The sequence below is a fragment of the Gracilinanus agilis genome, chromosome 5, assembly GCF_016433145.1.
Source record: "Gracilinanus agilis isolate LMUSP501 chromosome 5, AgileGrace, whole genome shotgun sequence".
Lineage (NCBI taxonomy): Eukaryota > Metazoa > Chordata > Mammalia > Didelphimorphia > Didelphidae > Gracilinanus > Gracilinanus agilis.
The window spans coordinates 298,397,708-298,417,261 of NC_058134.1; the positions used below are offsets into that span (position 1 = coordinate 298,397,708).

General features: G+C 38.3%; 1 protein-coding gene across 1 annotated transcript in view; it reads right to left on the minus strand.

Moving 5' to 3' along the window:
• The window catches only part of TMTC1 (transmembrane O-mannosyltransferase targeting cadherins 1), a 275,250-nt gene extending 261,114 nt beyond the window's left edge, over positions 1–14,136 (minus strand). The window contains exon 1 of the mRNA XM_044679272.1: positions 13,691–14,136. Within this exon, the coding sequence (XP_044535207.1) occupies positions 13,691–14,007 (317 nt within the window). The 5' untranslated portion in view covers positions 14,008–14,136. The remainder of the gene's footprint in view (positions 1–13,690) is intronic.
• Positions 14,137–19,554: the final 5,418 nt, after the last annotated feature.

Genomic DNA, 19,554 nt, shown 5'->3' on the forward strand with positions numbered 1-19,554 from the left:
AAAGAATACAAACGAGCAATTTTCAGATAAAAAAAGTCAAAGATATTGAGAATCATAGGAAAAAAAGTTCTAAGTCACTCTTGATTAATGAGATGAAAATTAAAACAACTGTGATGTACCACCTCACACCTATCAAAATGGCCAGTATGACAGCAAAGGAAAGTAATAAATGTTGGAGGGGATGTGGCAAAATTGGGACACTAATGCATTGCTATTGGAATTGTGAACTAATCAAACCATTCTGAAGGGTAATTTGGAAATACACCAAAAGGGCCACAAAATTGAGCAAACCCTTTGATCCTGTAATACCACTTATGGGTCTATATTCCAAAGAGATAAATAAAAAGGGGGAAAGGACCTGCTTGTACAAAAATATTTCTAGCAGCTCTTTTTGTGTTGGCAAAGAATTGGAAATTGAGGGGAAGTCCATCCACTGGGGAATGGCTGAACAAATTGTGGTATATGTTGGTGATGGAATTCTATTGTACTATAAGAAATGATAAGCAAGATGATTTCAGAAAAAGCTGGAAAGATATACATGTTCTGGTACAGAGAAAAGGAAGCAGAACAGGGAAAACACTGCACACAGTAACAGCAATATTGTATAATGATCAATTGTGAAAAATTGGCTACTCACAACAATGCGATAATCTGGTACATTTCTTCAGAACTTATGATGAGGAGTGCTATTCAACTCCAGAGAAAGAACTGTTGGAACTGGATTCATATCAAAATATACTACTTTTTACATTAGTTTATTTATTATTTTAGTTGGGGTTTTGGTTTTTATGAGTATGCCCTTTTAGGAATGGCCAATACAGAAGTAAAATTTTAAAAAGTTTGAATAACATTGTTCAAATCATAGTTCCACTGCTTCCTAGCTATGTGACTTTGGGCAAGTCATTTAACCTCTCTAACCCTCACGTGATTGCTCATTTTTAAAATAAGTAGGTTGGTCTAGATGACCTTTACCCGTATTAACCTACCTCACAGGTTTTTTTGTGAAGCCAAAAGTTTTATCACTTTTCCAACTTTAAAAAGTCTCTATATCAGTTGTTAGCATCAACAAAACAATCGACAAACGATGTTTCTCAGAAAAATCCTAACACCACCATTAATGGAGAAGCCCTATCCTTCAACACTCAGAAATGGATAATATGAATAATACTGCATTGTGTCTTTAAAGTTATGCCTGTCTACAATACTGTATCTTACTGCATGACTTCACTGACAATAATCATCCTCCAGTCTTCCTCAAGAGGAATGCAGTATATAAGGATTTTAATAATCTTTGAACTGCAAAAATCTTTGAGCTCAAAAAAAAAAATGAGTTACTGCTTCATTGAGGGCAATTGCAAATTTTTAAAAAGCCTTGCTTAGAGGTATCATAAAACTCTTACCTAACAAACAATAGCTAGAGCACATAAAAATTCAAGAAAGAAGGACAAAAAAAGTCACACAGATAATCGCTCACAGTATATAGTGCTTCAAGGTTTGCAAAACACTGGTCATACAAATGAAGAAATGAGGAAGTTGTGTGATCATACCCATTTTAAAGGAAACTGTGGCAGAGAGCTAAAGTGACTTATCTAGGGTTACATGGCTAATAAGTATCAAAGCTGGAGTCTGAACCCAAATTCATCTCTCTTGACATTATACTATATTGCCTCTTTTAGAAAATGTGTAAAAAAGACTTGAAATATCTAGGAGGGTTGTTACCCTTCATTAAAAAAAAAAAAAAAAAAAGACCTATTATTTATCCAGTGTATCATGGCAGTATTGTTTGTACCTCATTGTTGTTGCTTGTCCTTCACTGTTGTTGTTGCTGTTGTTTTAATGGAAGAATTAAATATTCAAAGGAGGAAGAACTATGGTTCCAAAGGCAAGTGGGCAAGATGAGATTGGTTCATATGGATTAATGGGGATTAATTGGGAAGGAACTTTTCATGTAAAGTTTTCCCCTAACTGCATTCCTCCTACTTCTAGTATACACAGGTAATATTTATATAATCCATCATTTTCTTAATGGTCCATTAACCCAGAATCATGAAGACAGAGTTTCTAAGATTTTTCTCATCCTCATTTTTCTATTCATTTGCTAATTTCCAATGACTAGCATGAGAAAATATTTGTTGGTTTATAGTTTTCAAATATCATGTTGCTATTTGACCTAGAAAACCTGCATGGCTCCCCACAACATTATGAACCTTCCCCCAAGCTTACCCCCATGAGAATCCTCATCTTTTACACTCATTTTTACAACAAAATTGTTTATAAAACAACCACTAGTATTAACAATAGTAAGAATAATAATATCCCTCTCAAAGCTCAACCAATCATCCCTAGTAGGTTGACACTGTGGGTGGGAGGGGGGCAACAATGGCAAAATAAGGGAATATCAGCCTGGGTGATATACAGTGGGGACTCTGTGTGCCCTAAGATGACAAGAATAGCTATAAAAGCCTGGCAGGAAACTTAAAATGCTGGCTAATCAGGCTTTGGGGATATCTCTAATTTTGTTAACATTCTACTTTGTGTGGTAAAATTGTTATGAATCTAAGAAATGGATGGGGAGACATAGAGCTGTATACTGAACCTACTCAGAACCATCTGGATGATCCACTCGACGTGAAAAACAGTATAGACAATGGTGTTCCTTCATGTCCTCATTATCAACGCAAGATACATCGGTACGTATTAGAAATATCAATATCCCACCTTTAGTAAAGGTTGTACTGACCAATAAAGTGGACAAATTACGAATGCACATGTTATGTTGTTGTTTGCCCTTTATTTTCAAAAAAGAACAATATCATGGGATGATGTCTTCACTTGGAGTGAGATCCTGACTTGCCAGTCAATTGAATTTAAGTGAAGTAAAGATGCACAAAATTGCCTCTCTCTCTTTCACTCATTGAAGGTCAGTGGCTAGAGAACAGTAAGGATGACTGGTGACGGAGCAGGATGTCCATGTGTTTTCCATGTCTCACCAAGCTCTAAGCACACCGTGGTACCTGTCTCAGTCACCACAATGATCACTGGAACAAATTGCTCTCATCCACCCATTCCAAGGGGGAAAGTCTTCACATACTTGGATCAGACATCCCCCCCCAAGTCACCAAAATTTTTGAGGCCTGCCTATCTGAAGAGCCCTGAAATGGGCTTGGCAACTCCTCATACCAGAGGTGCTAGTATGTACCAGGGATGTAAAAGCTATTATTGTACTATAAAAAGGTATTCATTACAACAAAACTGGAAGTAGATTTTACTAGTTATAAGCAAAAATTTCATATTGCTTTTTGTCATTAATATCTTCACCTCCATATTTAATAATAATGTATTGCAGAGCAATGAAATGCAATATTAGGAAATTATTCATTTCTTAACCCAGATTATACATGGTAAGAGTAGAAAATTGAGAGTTATTTAATCTTGAAGAGAAAAAAGCTAAGTAATCTAAAGGCAATGAAAATATATAATTAATACAAATACTGTAAGTACTACCTAAAAATGAAATGAATGGCAAAAAATACCAGTGTCTTGAAGGTTTTTGAAAAGATGAGCATACTTAGAATGGCATTTTGAAAAATGACTTTTGAATTTGACAAAAAGATATATCAGTAGCTGAGACTTCAGTGAGTCTTCAGAAAAAAGGGATGCTTCAGAAAAAGCTAAAGCTCTCCAGTGGTTGAGATGTTGAAAAGTAAAAGGGAAAGACTTAGATATAAACATTCCTCACCCAGAAAGGCTTAAAGACCTTAATGTATACAAAAAGGGCAGCAAGAAAAATGAATGCATAGGGAATCAGACTACTATTACCTATCTATGTAAGATTCCCAAAGGAGCATAAGAAGTGGGAAAAGGCAGCTCACGTTAAGGGAAAATTAAGTTGTTAATAGAGGGAAAGGGGCTTTTGAACAAAAAGAATTTGCTTAAAAGGCAAAAATGAGCCTTTTCCTTGTTACCAGAGTCAAATCTCTGAAGGACTCAAAGAGCAATGAGCAGCTCCAACCAGGGGCATGCTGGCAAATGTTTAACAGAAATAAGCTAGACATACTTTTATGTTTAATCTGTGTTAATAACATTTTCTTTAAAACAATTAACCAAGCCCTGATTTTAGAGCTTAGTTAGTTCAAGCCAGCTCCTGCACATTCTTGATTTCGGTTTAAAAGAATATTGGAGGACTTCCACTTCTAGGAGCTAAGATGATGGCATCACTTTCAAGGTCACCTTTAAACAACCACACAAAAAAAGCCTCAAAATGATTTCTGGAGTGGCAGGACCAAAAAAGGACAGGATGAAACAGTGTTCCATCCCAAAACAATATAAAGAACAGCAGAAAAGATCTGTTAGGTAAGAGGGGAGAGAAGTCCAATGCATGTGGATACAAAGGGAACCATTAGCACACCCAGAAAACTGGCAACTGGAGAGTGGGATCCATCTCAATACAATTCAATGAGGCACCCGAGGGAACTTGGGGGTAGTATTCTCTCCACCCCTGGAACAGAGCTAAACTTCAACAGAGAGGCAAGATCACACACAAACAAAAGGAGGTAGGCTATAAAAAGGGCAAAGGTAAAGGAAAACCCTGACCTTAGAAAATTGCTTCAGTGACAGAGAGGATCAAAATACAAACTCTGTAAAGGACAACAATGTCAAAATGCAAACATGTGAAACCTCAAAGAAAAATGTAAAAGGGTCTAAGGCCCCAAAAGAACTCACTGAAGAGATTGACAAGAAGTTAAAAAAAAATAAGCGAGGTAGAAGAGAAATTGGAAAAATGAGTCAGTGCCTTGATAAAATATATACAATAATATACTGAAGAAAGTGACTCCCCCAAAAAATCTAAAAGCGATCAAGTGGAAAGGGAGATACAAAAATCCAATTTAAAAAACAACTCCTTCAAAAATCAAATTGGCCAAAAGGAAAAGGAAATAGAAAAAACTCGGTGAATAAAATAAAACCCTAAAAACTGAACTGAGTAAATGGAAGCAAATGACTCCATAAGACATCAGGGAAAAAAAAAAGAATGAAAAAACAGAAGAAAGTCTGAAATATCTCACTGGAAAAAACAACTGACCTGAAAAGCAGATCCAGGAAAGATAACCTAAGGATCACTGAACTACCTGAAAGTCATGATCAAACAGTCTGGATACCATATTGCAAGAAATCATCAGGGGAAAATGCCCTGATATTCTCCAACAAGAAAAGGAAATAGAAATCAAAAGAATCCACTGATGACCCTCTGAAAGAGATTCCAAAATAAAAGCTCCCACAACTATTATAGGCAAATTCTAGGACTCTCAAGCCAAGGAGAAAATACTACAAGAAACCAGAAAAAATCAATTCAGGTATCATGGAGCCATTTTCAGTATTACATAGGACCTATCAGCTTTTACATTAAAGGACAAGAGAGTAAGGAATATGATATACTTCAATACAGAGGTTCTATGATTACAACCAGGAATCACCTATCCAGCTGAAAAGAAAATTTGATGATCAAATTCAACACTCCAGAAAAGGCTAAAAAGGCAAACAGAAAAGAGAAAACTTAACAGATTTCAATAAGGTTTAGCCAATTACATTCTTACAGGTGAAAGTGATAATCAGGATATCTATGATACAAGAAATATTTAATATACTTAAAAACTTTGTCCTTAATAGGGTCAGAAGAAGAAGTATATACATATAAAGAGGGTTATTAGGAATATCATAGATTTGGGATTTAATCAAGGGATTTAGTGACTAAGGGCAGAATTAGAGATGCTGCCAGAGTGTCTTAAGCTCAGCTGGAACCTTGGAGAAGATTCCTGGCAGGGAATCCTGAGGTGTGGAAAGTCTGTTGGGACCAACTGAATTCTCTCACTCCTGAGTGTATCTGACTTGGGAGATGCTGGAAAATATTGGTTCTCTGGAGTAACCTGGATTTTCAGTGACAGTTGGGAAAGGAGAGAAAGTTTGGAGCTTTTGGAATCAACTGAAGAAATAACACCAACAGTGGAGAAGGAAGAAAACTGTTTTTTTTTGTTTTTTGGGGGGTTTTTTGCCTTCTGTGTACTGCAGAGTGGGCCTAGGCTGAGAAGCCTCACTAGGCCAGAAAGGAACTGGCATTTGGAGCAGTGAACTGGAGAAATACCTGGAGGCAGAGATATAGATGATGGATGGATAGATAGATGGATAGATAGATGGATTGATAGAATAGTGTATTTAGTATAGGTTTTGGGGGTTTTAGTGGTAGACTTAAGAAGTTCAGAGTAGGCCGGGGGAAACCCTGTGAAAGAAGCAGGTCAGCGAGGACCAATGGGACTGGGATTAGTTAGTACCCCCTTTAGATTAGGGACTAAATCCTGTAACCTTTTACCTATCCTTAAACCCTTTTACCTTATTAAAGAGAGGTTTTATTTTTATAACCTGCCTCCAAGCCATTCACTTGGTTTTGTTAAGTAGGCCCCAAATTAGTTACATTTCAGCTCACAATAACTCAACTTAAACAGACAGCTGGCCCTTTGACAACAACAGTAACAGAGACTATAAGATACTGTGTCCAAATTATACTCAACAGTCCAGAGAGTAAGCTGAATTTGATGGGATGATAGAAAAGAAAAAAAAGGATGAGAAAGAGGAAGACACTGAGAGAAGAGAAAAGGAGAGGTAGATGGAGCTAAATTATCTAACATAAGAAGTGTAACAGTCAATACAGTGAAGGAGAAGATGGGGAATAGCGGCAGGCAATGCTTGAACCCTACTCTCATCAGAATTTGCCCAAAGCAGGAATAACATTCACACTCAAGTAGATATAGAAATCTATCTTACCCTATAGGGGAAGGGGGAAGGGGGAGAGTGAACAAGAAAAGAAGGGGAGGCAGATAAAAGAGGAGGCAAATTGGGGGAGGCAATAGTCAGATTCAAAATATTTGTTAACAAGAAAAGGCTGAAAGGAGAAAGAAGAATAAATGAAAAAAGATGGAGGAAAATACTGGAAAAAATCATAATTGTGAATGAGATGAACTCATTCATAAAATTGCAAAGTGTATTAAAAACTAGATTCTCACAACATGCTGTCTCCAAGAAACACATTTAAAGCAGGGAGGCACACACAAAGATTAAGGAGTTGGGACTGAATTTATTTACTTGGTTAAAGTATAAAAAAGAAAGTAAGACTAGTAATCATGATCTCATAAAAGGCAAAAGTAAATACTGATATAATCAAAAGGAGGAAATTATGTCTTCATAAAAGGTACCATAGACAATGAAGTACTATAAATACTAAATATGTTTGCACCAAATTTGCATCACAATTCCTGAAGGAAAAGCTATAATAGTTACAAGAGGAAATGAACAAACTAAATTCATTGGGCACCTCCGTCTTCCCCTCTCAGAACAAGCTAAGCCTAACCAATGAACAAACAAGAAAAAAGGAAGTGAATAGAATGCTAGATGTGATAAGACATCTAGAGAAAACTGAATGGGAATAAAAAGGAATGAACATTTTTCTCAGCAATTCATAGCACCTTCACAAATATTAAATATTTATCTTATAATAATTATCTTTTTATTAAATATTCTTACTTTTCAATGAATAGATCATTGGGAAATTGTGGGCAAGCAACAGCTACTTTTGTAATGCTGTTCCATCTCTACTAGAGTCTGTTGAATTCTTTTTTTTTTTTTTTAAAACCCTTGACTTCGGTGTATTGTCTCATAGGTGGAAGAGTGGTAAGGATGGGCAATGGGGGTCAAGTGACTTGCCCAGGGTCACACAGCTGGGAAGTGGCTGAGGCCGGGTTTGAACCTAGGACCTCCTGACTCTAGGCCTGACTCTCACTCCACTGAGCTACCCAGCTGCCCCCAAGTCTGTTGAATTCTAAAGGACATTTGTATTTGTAGTATGGGATTTATTGTCCCTTAGTTAATAAAGGATAGTAATCTTCTGCTGTATAATTCCAGTTACATGCTTATATAAATATCCAGTGGATACTGAGTGACTGTAATCTACAGTGATAGACTGCACATATTTTTTACCACTTTATTACAAAATCCAAATTGATCAGTAAATCACATGTCCTTAAGGAAAGCCTTTTTTGTTGACCTAATCTGCAATTGCAAGCAAAAATTCTTTCACATCTCTAAATAAATCTGCATGACTCAGCATTTGTTTGATGCCTCTTTTTTGACATATTATTTGAATGCATGAAGATGTTATTATATGCATAGATCTTAGTGGTTTCAGAGGCTCTGTCTGGAAGTAAGTCAAAGTTTTGGTTCCATTTGACAAATCTAGTAGTCTATACTCATTGTCAACCTTTAAGTATAGCTCTTTGTTTCAAAAGGGTTTTGCCAACTTCTAATCTGTTTTCATTTATTTTTTTATTATGCATACTGAGAACCTCTTTCAATTTTTTTCTGCCATTCAGAGGAAGTGCTTACCATTATAACATTGATTGGGTTTTTATTTAGATATCTTCTAGATCCATTTTGGTAATTTTATAATGCCGAAAGTGTTGGGTTTTGTTTTTTTTTTTAACCCTTACCTTCCGCCTTCCATATTGATTCTAAGGCAGAAGAGTGATAAGGGCTAGCTAATGGGGGTTAAGTGACTTGCCCAGGGTCATACAGATAGGAAGTGTCTTAGCCAGGTTTGAACCCAGGACCTCCCATCTTATTCTCTGAGTCACCTAGCTGCCTCCTCCTTTTTTAAACATATGTTAAGGCTGTTATCACACAGTTAATTGCTCTAAATAAGATCTTTGACTTCAGGAAAGTAGTCAGTTTCTTAAATAGCCTGACTTTTTTTCTTGGTGTCCTTAGGTTCATGAGTCTAGCCTGGAGAAGACCAAGATACTTGTAATTATCATCTTCATTTGCTGGTTTATTTCAACCTCCAGACTGAAGCACATAGCCTTCAATCTCTATTCTTCCTTGAAGTACCTTAAGAATTTTACACTTATTGAATCCAAATGACATTTCGATACTGTTAGAAAAAATTTCCATGAGATAAAGTAATTATTCTTTCCAGTGGAGCCATAGAACTTGAGGTCATCCATGTTCATGTAATAATTAATGAAAAATCAATAAAAGTAAGAATTATTTAATTAATTAACCTATTAAATACTCAATCTCCAACACTTAGAATGAAAAACTTTCAAAATATAAAGCAGTAGGAGAAGACATTAAAATCACATGGGGAAAAAACCAGATCTATAACGTCCCCACCATCTTGTCTGCTAACTAAAGTTGTGCCAAAATGCTTTCAGTGATTTTTAAAGTCGACTGCAAAAGGCAGTGTTTTTATTTGTTCTGCACAATAGTCTGCAAAGCACTTAATATAACAGAATAATGATTTGTCCATTTCTATCTGCATCCCATCAAAAAAAATTAAACCGACGAAATACTTTGGATAGTTACTATACCTTTAAGAAAAAGGTAGAAAACCTGGAGATTGACAGTTTAACTGAAGTGACAGAAGGCATCTATGTGAGACATTTAGAGAAGACTGACAGAACTTCATGTCTGAGGAGAATGATAAATATCTTTAGAGAAAGTCTATGAGAGACTTGCTAGTTACCTGTCTTTAGTGAAGACATTCTGTGGAAGATTACTAAGCAGAACTAAATGAGTTTAACTGAGTTCCTGAAAAGAACTTAATTGAGTTAAACTTTATTCTACAGGGAAAGCAGTTAACAAGAAATTGAGGAGAATTAAGTCAAATTCTATTCTGAAAGAAACTGAGTGAACTTCCATTTAAAAAGTACTTATTTGTTCGACTATGGTTCCAGTGTTTTGGAGGAGTTGGCAGTTGATGATTGGTAAAAAATATCAGTCAATAGCTTCTTCTCTCCCATTTCCCAGATCCCTCATTACAGCCATATATAGTTGGTACATTTTTCTGTTTTTGAAGAATTATATATCAGTCCCAGGGGAAAAAAAACTGGTCTACATGCTCAGGATCTTAAAGAATAAAATAAAATCAAAACTAGACAATGGACCTAGTCAGAAATGCATTATGATCTTTTCAGCCAACTCTTCTCTTTCATAACCAAGTACTATATAAACTGCTATGCAAACTATCTTGAACCCCAAATAGGAAAATGTTGACCTAAAACTATATCCGTACTTATTGAGAGTCTATTTTTCTAAGCAATTACATTTTTACAGGTCGTCTATTATGATTTAGGTTTTACTATTGTGATTTATATTATGACCAGAATCTCTCAATAAAACAAAATTGTATAGGAAAACAGTAGACTGGCCTCTAATAATCAGAACAAGGAGCTACACAGGTCTTTGGTTCCATTAATTGTTACAAAATTGAATCATTTTATCTTAATGTACTTACTCATAACATGGTGAGATTGAAGTACAGGAAGAAAACCATAGGTTGTTTCCAAAGATCTTTGATTCTATGTATGCCTATAAACATCACTTCGTGAACATTTTTAGTAAAACATTTATTAGAGATGAAAATTCATAGGAATTCTTAACTTATATCCAGGAATTCTTTTTTTATGAACAAACGACTACTGACTACAGTTATCATCTGTGCCTCCCCCCCTCAAAAAAAATTAGCACAGACTAATAATCTATTTTCTCACCTTTAGTTCAATCCCAATTTCAAGAAAAAATAAATAACAAACAAGGAAAATGAGTTTATCAAAGCAACAAGTGTCATGAATCTATACTACATTCTATTGCTGGATTCAAGCTTTTTTTCTATAAATTTTAACCTGTTTTATTATGTGCTCTGAGATCATCTACCAAAATTCATTTTTTAAATTACTATATACCTTGTGTAAGTTATTTTACCTCCCTGAACCCTCAGTTTTCCCTCATAAGATGAGGAAATTATACTACAGCATCTTCCAGCTTTAAATTTCTATGATTCTAGGATGTTTACTCAGTGGGACAAAGAGAAAATGTTGTTTTTTTACTTTAAGAAAAATGAGTTCACAACACATAAAGGTTTTTGCATGAGTGAGCTTTGTTAGATTAAAATTAACATCTCCAAGTTCTTATTTTCCATAAAATTTATTAATAATCACTTGAAATAGAGAAAGCAGATAAGCATATCTTTCCTACTCTAAGTCTGACCACATGCTCATCCTGCAGGATTCTCCGTCCACATCACCTGCGCTCAGGAAAATAGAGACAGGTGGGATCCACCCACACCCTTTTTTTTACATTCATGGACACGGCTCTGGCATACAAAAAATGGGATAAACTAGGTTTGGCAATTCAGGAGGGGGATAGGATGAAACTCCCACCCTCTTTGATAAGCTCTTGCTTATCAAAGTTGGAAAGGGAGATGAACCAAAAGCATATCAGTAGAAATCTTTTACTTTATGTTTTAAAACAAGCTAACAAAAGGCCCTTCCAAACAGAATTTTAAGTTATTTTATATAACTCTTTAAATACAAGTCTTAAAAAACTTTCTTCCTTACCTTTGGCATGGTTAATTGTTCTTAAAAATGTAAGTCAAGTCTGCACTACATGTGATTTAAAAGAAACTAAGTCAGAGGGCAGCTGGGTAGCTTAGTGGATTGAGAGCCAGGTCTAGAGACGGGAGGTCCTGGGTTCAAATCCGGCCTCAGACACTTCCCAGCTGTGTGAACCTGGGCATGTCATTTGACCCCCATCGCCCACCCTTACCACTCTTCCACCTATAAGTCAATACACAGAAGTTAAGGGTTTAAAACAAAACAAAACAAAAAAACAATAAAAGAAAGGAAGTCAAAGCTGTTTAATATTAAAGCAAAGCAAACTGATCACAAGGGTGGTCTCCTTGTTTCTTCTGAAAAAGCACCTACACTGCTGTTCTTCCTAGCATCTCTTTCAGGTATTGCAGTTAAAGGCTCTCCTAGTCCCAATCCAGTCTGATGCAGATGGCAAAGTGACATAAATGTAGAGCACTGGAATTTGTTTTTTCTAAATGATTGCTTCCTTTTCCCCAAAATCTTTCTAGTCTTTGCTTTATTTTTATCTCTGGCTTTTGCTCAACTCCTTTACCTCATCCTTTTTTTTTTTTTTTTTTTTTCTCTCAAGTGACTTGCCCAGAATCACACTATTAGGAACCATCTGAGGCCACATCTGAATCCTCTTGATTCCTTCAGGCCTGGTACTCCATCCATCGTGCTACTTAGCTGCCCCTGGACAATTCTCCATATGCTCCTCTGAGCAGGAATCAAGAGTATTCGGAGTTTACTTACTGTCAAAGTCATACTAATGAGCAGGAAATCGGAATAAACTATGCTTTGAGATTTTCAGGCAAGACACAGTTTATCTATTTATTTGTTTTTTTAGGAAGCTTTAAATAACAGCATTGTCAGGCAACTATTGTATTGCCAGTTTTAAAGACTACAGTATATAGAAAAGCAAACAGCTTTGGAAGATCGCAGGTTTAATTTCTTATCCCCCACCCCCAACACATAATGAAATGCCCTTTCCAAAACTAGGAACACCACATGTTCCCCCTCTTCATCAAAAATAAACTTTAAGGGGGCAGCTGGGTAGCTCAGTGGAGTGAGAGTCAGGCCTAGAGACAGGAGGTCCTAGGTTCAAATCCGGCCTCAGCCACTTCTGTGTGACCCTGGGCAAGTCACTTGACCCCCAATGCCCACCCTTACCAATCTTCCACCTATGAGACAATACACCGAAGTACAAGGGTTTAAAAAAAAATTGAAAAAAAAAATAAAGTTTAAGTGAAAGAATGGAGACAAAAGCCTTTAGACAAATCAATTGCAACGGTTTCCTTTTCTGTCTTCAGTTTTTGCATTGCTTCAAGAGCAGGCTTTTGAAATTGCCACTCAAGATTTTCATTGTCATAAAGTCCAGATCCGATTACACCCTTTAGAAGAGGGTTAACTATGCCAACGCCGAAGCAACATCATCTCTACAACCTCTTTCAGGACACAGGAAAAACCAAATCCAGGAGGGAACTAATAAGGATGATAAATTAAACAAACGGTAGTAACGGAGACCTCTCTTTTCATGAGACGATAAAACTCCACCCCAAAGGAACACTAGTGTATGTTTATAAATTATTTACACCAAATATCCAAGGTTAGAAAATCAAAATGAGGCTCGGCTACGATAAAGCTCAATTTCCACCTTCCTGCATTCTCTGGCTCTGCATTTTTTAGAGCTTGATCGCATAGGGGTTTTGGCAGGTTGGAGAGGTTTTGGTGGGCAGCCAAGAGGAAAAGAATTCTCTTCCTGCAAATGCACAACTCATTTGATACTAGGCAAACCACCGGTTTTTGCCATGGCAGTGTGAATCCTCAAAGAATCTTACACACTTTCCCTGCTGCAGAGCTGCCCACGGGCCTCAGTGACAGAACAACAGCATCCTCTCCAGATCTCAGCCCACCCCCACGAGTGTCTCACTTAGCCGCCTCCTACGAAAGGGTAGGTGGCAGAGAGAAGTACTATGCGCCCCGCCCCCCCCTCACCCGCTTCCTCCCCCACCCCCGTGACTGCCCCTGGAGAAAAGTGGATTGGAAAGAGCAGACACTTGGGTCCAACTCTATCCCAACTCCCTCCGCTGACCCTTTCACGCTGCCCGGAAATTGGAAGGCTGACACGCGAGTGGACGGGAGAGCTGGGTGTGAGGGGAGGAGAGCCGCAACAGTAGGTCACAGAGCCTGCTACTGGTCTGCCCGGGAAAGGAGAGGCGGCAGACGTTTGAGAGACTCACTTGAAGGTGAGGACGCAGAGAGGGCGGTAGGATTTGTGACTGGTATTTTCGGCCATGCTCTTGCCCCAGAAATCGTTGGCGAAGATGCCCCAGCTCAGGGGGGCAACTGCCCGTACGTCGGGGTTGTTTACAATTGCCCACACGTCGTCGTGCACAAACTCGCCGGGCAGGGAGTTTCCATAACACAGACAGCAGACGCCGGTCAGTAGCAGCGCAGCCCCCGCCGGCGCCAGGCAGCAGCCCCGGGGGCGCTGGCGCGAGGGAGCCTGATCCCTTCTGCCACCGTCTCCGATGCTGGCACAGCTTGTCACCACCATCCTGCTGTTGCCGCTGCTGCCCTGGCTGCTCCGGAGCGGCTGGCATCCTCTCCCTCCGGGACTCTGACAGAAAGTAGCACCAGCCTGCGGAGAACCAGCATGATGCGGCAGCAGATCGGCTCACCCACCCACCACCCGGACCAGCTCCTGGCCGCTGTCTTGCCAAGTTGCTCCAGCTGCAAATAAACAGCAGCCCAGCCTCCTCTCCCAGCAGGCTCCACCTCCTCCGTCCCACTGCGCATGCGCTGCTTGCCTGCGCAACCCCTCCAGCTGTCCGAACTCTAACCTGCGTTTTCTCACCAGCTGCTCACACTTCGTGTGTTCCTTCCACTGTGGGCCTTTCCTAGATCTAAGCTGCGCTGCAGACAGAAGAGGTGACCGGCAGGGGCCCTGAAAACTGTCCCCACCGATAGAGCGGCTGTGGTCACCCACCTCACTGACGCGGCGGGAACCCATAAAGTTCCCGTGATCCTGCTGGGCTGTTCAGAAAGAAAACCCCTGGTGTTGGGTGTCATCTTTAACCCTATTAACACTATTAACCTCGAGGCTGCCCCCCGCCCCCCGCCACCACCACGATCCCAAATGGCATTCCCCTTTGGTCTGGAAGCCCCCCAGTCTCTTCACGACCCGGACAACAGCCAGAGAAGACAGTAGTAGTAGGACTTTTTCGGGCTTCAGAGAGGAAGGCATTAAAATATCTCCTCTACCTACTCCATTGCCCTTTCTCCTGCCTAGTTATTGCTGGAGCCGCTGTTAAAAGGATTTTCCCTATCCCGAACTCGGTAGAGCACTTAGCACCCCAGAGAGGTCTGCCAGTGGAGTCTTCAGGAAGACGCCAGAAAGGCTGAGCTTCCAAATGGACGTTTTAGAAAGCCAAAAGAAACTGCCAAGGACTCCTTGTCCCTTGCTACACGCCCTTCCTTTGACTTGTAAGCCTTAATTAACTCTGGTGGTTTTTCCCTAGGCAATGGGGAGGGGAGAGAGGAGGGGAAGCAAAGGAGTATTTGGGTTCGGATTTTTTTTTTTTTAATTTAATCTGGGCACTGAATTTACTTCTATTTTTTATTTTGGTTTTGAATCAAATTTTGATAAAGTCAAATAGAGAGGCGGGGAAGAGACAGAGACAGAGAGAAATCACTTTATATCTGAAAGGCAGCCTGGTAGAGAGTTCACCTTCAAAGCCAGAGATCTGACGTATAAGAACTGTGTGATCCTGGGCAAGTCACTTAAATGCTCATTAGCAACTCTTCAAGACTATAAATTGCAGGGAAAGTCCACCAGGGTTGGTTGAAGACAATCCCTCATCTGGGCTTTCTTTACATCAGTGAAATCCCAGATTCAGGCTATAATTCCCAGTGCTTTAGACTATTTGAACTGTCAATATTCAAAGACTAAAGCTCCCTGGCTTTAATTCTTAAGCAGCAGTGAAAAATTTCACCCCCAGTCCACCCCCTATTACTTCACTTGATCCTTAATTTCATCAATGTGGATACTTCACATCCAGGTACACATCTCAATCTATCAATATTCGAAGCAGTCAAAGTGCCATACCGGAAGTGGAATCTGGAATATCTGAGTTCAAATAATACCTCAGATATTTATTAGCTCTGTGACCCTGAGCAAGTCACTTCATCTCAGCCTCAGTTTCTTCATATGTAAAATGGGGAATAATATAATAATAACACTTAAGGCAAGGGGAAAATGAGATATTTGTAAAACTATATAAATGCTAACTATTAATGTTTGTTCTTTTCCTCTGTTGATTAACTCCACTTTATCCTGCATATATTTTGCTTCTACATAATTATTTTATGTTGTTTTTCCCATTAGACTGTGAGTTTCATGAAACAGGGGCTGTCATTTGCTTTTCTTTGTATTTCCAGTACTAAGAATAGCCTGGAATATAGTAGCGTTATGGGTAATATTGATCTTGTATGGGGTTTGGATATTGATGGCCAGTTGATACTGATCAAGTGGTATATATATATATAGGCTGCAACTGTCAGGGTAACCTATTTGAAGGCGGTGGATGAACTGCTGGATGCAGCTTAATCAAACTCTTAATTATTATGAAGAGAGGCAGGGACAGGATAAAGGAGGTAGGAATAAACAGGAAAACTCTTATCCTAATTCTAATATTTCTAAATATAACCCCCCCCAATCTAAATCCTCACGGATTTGCTTCTTGTTTACCAAGGTGAACCTCCTTAAACTATTCTCAACTTTCTAAAACCCAATTTCTATCTAACTAAATTTACTCTATAGATGAACTTCAATTTATATTAATCTTCTTAAAATAATCTATGAAAATTAACTCCCAGATCTATGAATAATAATATGAAGTTAACTCTCAGATATGGCAGTTAGAATCACTAGCCTGTCTGACTCTCCTGTCAGAGAGAGCCAGAAATTGTTGTATTTATTGTTAAAACTCACACTGTTTCAGTGAGAGGGAACTCTCTACTGGCAGCTGTTTCTCTCTTTGGGAGAAAAGCTCACTCCGACAAAAACTTCTGGCCTTCTTCGATGTTAATCCAACTTTTCAAAGTAATCTCTCTCAAATCCCTCACAGATATTCCCAGAGAAAATCTCCAGCAACCTGCTCAAGAGAGGAAGTTCAGGAGTCAGGCCCTGCCTTTCCAACCAACCCTCTTCAATGCTAAAGAGTCCTCAGTCCTATTTTGAAGACTTCTGTACTTAAAGTGCCCACAGTACCATTCTGTCTGTTCCCTTTCTCTTAGAAAACAGTATTCAAGGGGCAGCTGGGTAGCTCAGTGGATAGAGAGCCAGGCTCTATCCTGAAGCTAAGAAGGAGGTCCTAGGTTCAAATCTGGCCTCAGACACTTCCTGGCTGTGTGACCCTGGGCAAGTCACTTGACACCCATTGCCTACACAGTATTGACTCCAAGACGGTAGGTGAAAGAAAGAAAGAAAGAAAGAAAGAAAGAAAGAAAGAAAGAAAGAAAGAAAGAAAGAAAACAGTATGCAAATTGCAACTCTGTCTCTGTCCTAACACTTCTGCTCAGAATAAACTAATTTTAAATCCTTGTAATTAACAGTAGCTGCTTTAAAATGTTTTTCCAAGTGAACTTTATTATTATTTTATCAAATTATATTGATCTAGCATTAGAAATATAAATTCATTTTGGTAGTTTTCTCATTTTTATTACATTGATCCAGCCCAAAAATGAGCACTAAATATTCCTCCAAATATTTTAATTTTTCTTGCTTTATTTAAGGAACACTTTGTAATTGAATCCATTCAAGGCTTTTGTGACCTTTGGTAGACTGGTCCCCAGATACTCTATGTATCTTGTGGTTATTTATAATGGGGTTTTCCTTTCTAATATTACCTCTTGAGTTTTATTATTATTATATAGAAATGAAGTAAAATTCTAAGAGTTTATATTGTAGACTGAAACTTTGCTGACCCTTTTGATTGTCTCTATTGGTAACTGCTCATTCCTTAAGATTTTCTAAGTATACCATTAGCAAATAAGGTTCTCATCTGTTTCACCTATTTTTATTCTTTTCATTGCTTTCTCTTCTCTCATTGTTGTGGCTAGTATTTCCCAAATTCTGTCAAATAATAGTGAAGGAAGTGGGCATTCTTGCTTTTCTCTCATATTTACTGTAAAAGTGTATCTAGAGTGTCCCTATTGAATATAATACTTTGTTTTAAATTTAGATAGGTGCTTTTTATGATTTTTTAAAAAAGGTTCCTCTATACTGATACCTTGTAGTTTTGTCTTCATTTTTAGCATAAATGGATGTTGTCCTATGTCAAAGGCTTTTTTTTTAACATATTGAGATAATATGTTTTGTGATTTGTGATTTTTGATATTTTTATTTTTAACTGGAATAATTATTTTGATTGTTTTCCTAATGTTGAATCATCTTTGTATTCCTTGGTATAAAGCTAACTTGATTAAAATAAATATTATCTCATCTGATCCTCACAACAATCCTTGGAGGTTGGTACTATTATAATTCCCATATTTTAACTGATGGGGAAACTGAGGCAGGGTGACTTGCACAGTGTCACACAGCTAGTAAGTGCCCGAGGTCATTTTTGAACTTAGAATCACTCCAAAATCAGTGCTCTACTGAGAGACTCCCATCATTTTTTTCACTGAACTCCTGACCTTCTGTGTAGCACCATCTTATGAGATGGGAAAATATGCAGACCTAGAATTATATATAGGGATTTGGATAAAGGTACAAGATAGAATTCAGGATTTGGGCTCTGTATCTACTGCTCTAATGTGTGTTAGATTCTTGCTAGGTGGCTTTAAATTTGATTAAAATCATTTTTTATTAAATGTCCCCTAAAGTTGTATTAGAATTGGCACACATTTTAAAAATCCCATCTTGAAGGTCTTTAGGCAAGAATGTTGTGAGGACAAACATGGACAACAATGAAATATCTTTTTTTTTTTTAAACCCTTACCTTCCATCTTGGAATCAATATTGTGCATTGGTTCCAAGGCAGAAGAGTGGTAAGGGTTAGGCAGTGGTCTGAGGCCAGATTTGAATCCAGGATCTCCTGTCTCTAGACCTGACTCTCAATCCACTGAGCCACATAGCTGCCCCCAGAAATATCTTTTTTGAAAACCTAGTGACTAGAGCAGTTATGTGACTCAGTGGATAGAGAACCAAGCCTGTAGACAGGAGGTCCTCAGTTCAAATTGGGCCTCATATGCTTCCTTGCTGAGCAGATCAATGCCATTTTAGGCTGAAAAATAGAAGTATAATGTCCAAGCTAATGGAAGCAAGAATCCTACTGTACAGCCTTGTCACATTTCATTTTAGGGAGGATTCAGTATTCTGAGAAAGACTACCAGGATTGTGAAGGACCTGGAATCCATGATGTTTGAGGACTTGTCAAAAGAATTGGGGCCATTTACCCTGGAGAAGAGAAGATTTGGGGGGGAAATTAGCTTAGTCTTCAAATTCCTGAAGGAGAGACTAGCATGTGGAAGAAGCATTAAAGAAACTCTGCTCAGTCTCTTTGGGGTAAGGAACAATGGGGGAAATTGCAAGAAGCCAGATTTCAGGCCAATATAAGAGGAACTTCCTAATAGTTAGAGTGATCCCCCAAAGAAATAGGCTTCTCTGAAATGCTTCTCACTGTAGGTTTTCAGGTAGAAAGGGTAGATGACCACTTATAGAGGGCGCTGAAGAAGTATTTATTTATGTTTCAAGTAGGATTTGACCCAGATAATATTTAAAGTAATTTGTAAAACTAGGAGTCTCTGATTCTTAAAATGCCTTTCCATTGAGAAAACTGCCCAGATTAGAGTACCTAACATTTCAGCAAGTAAAACATGGTGGCATCCCTCAGGACCTTTATTTAGAATGAAAAATTAGGGAACTTTTTGAAAACAAATAAATCACCTGAAACTCATCTGATTCGTTTCCCTGCATAGACAAAGTCAATTTCATTTCTCTGAAATAACAGCCAAACTGGAAGAAAGGATGAGAAATGTCTAATGCATTTCATTCAAGGAATGGGGCTTATTACTAAGTAATTATTATTACTAAGCA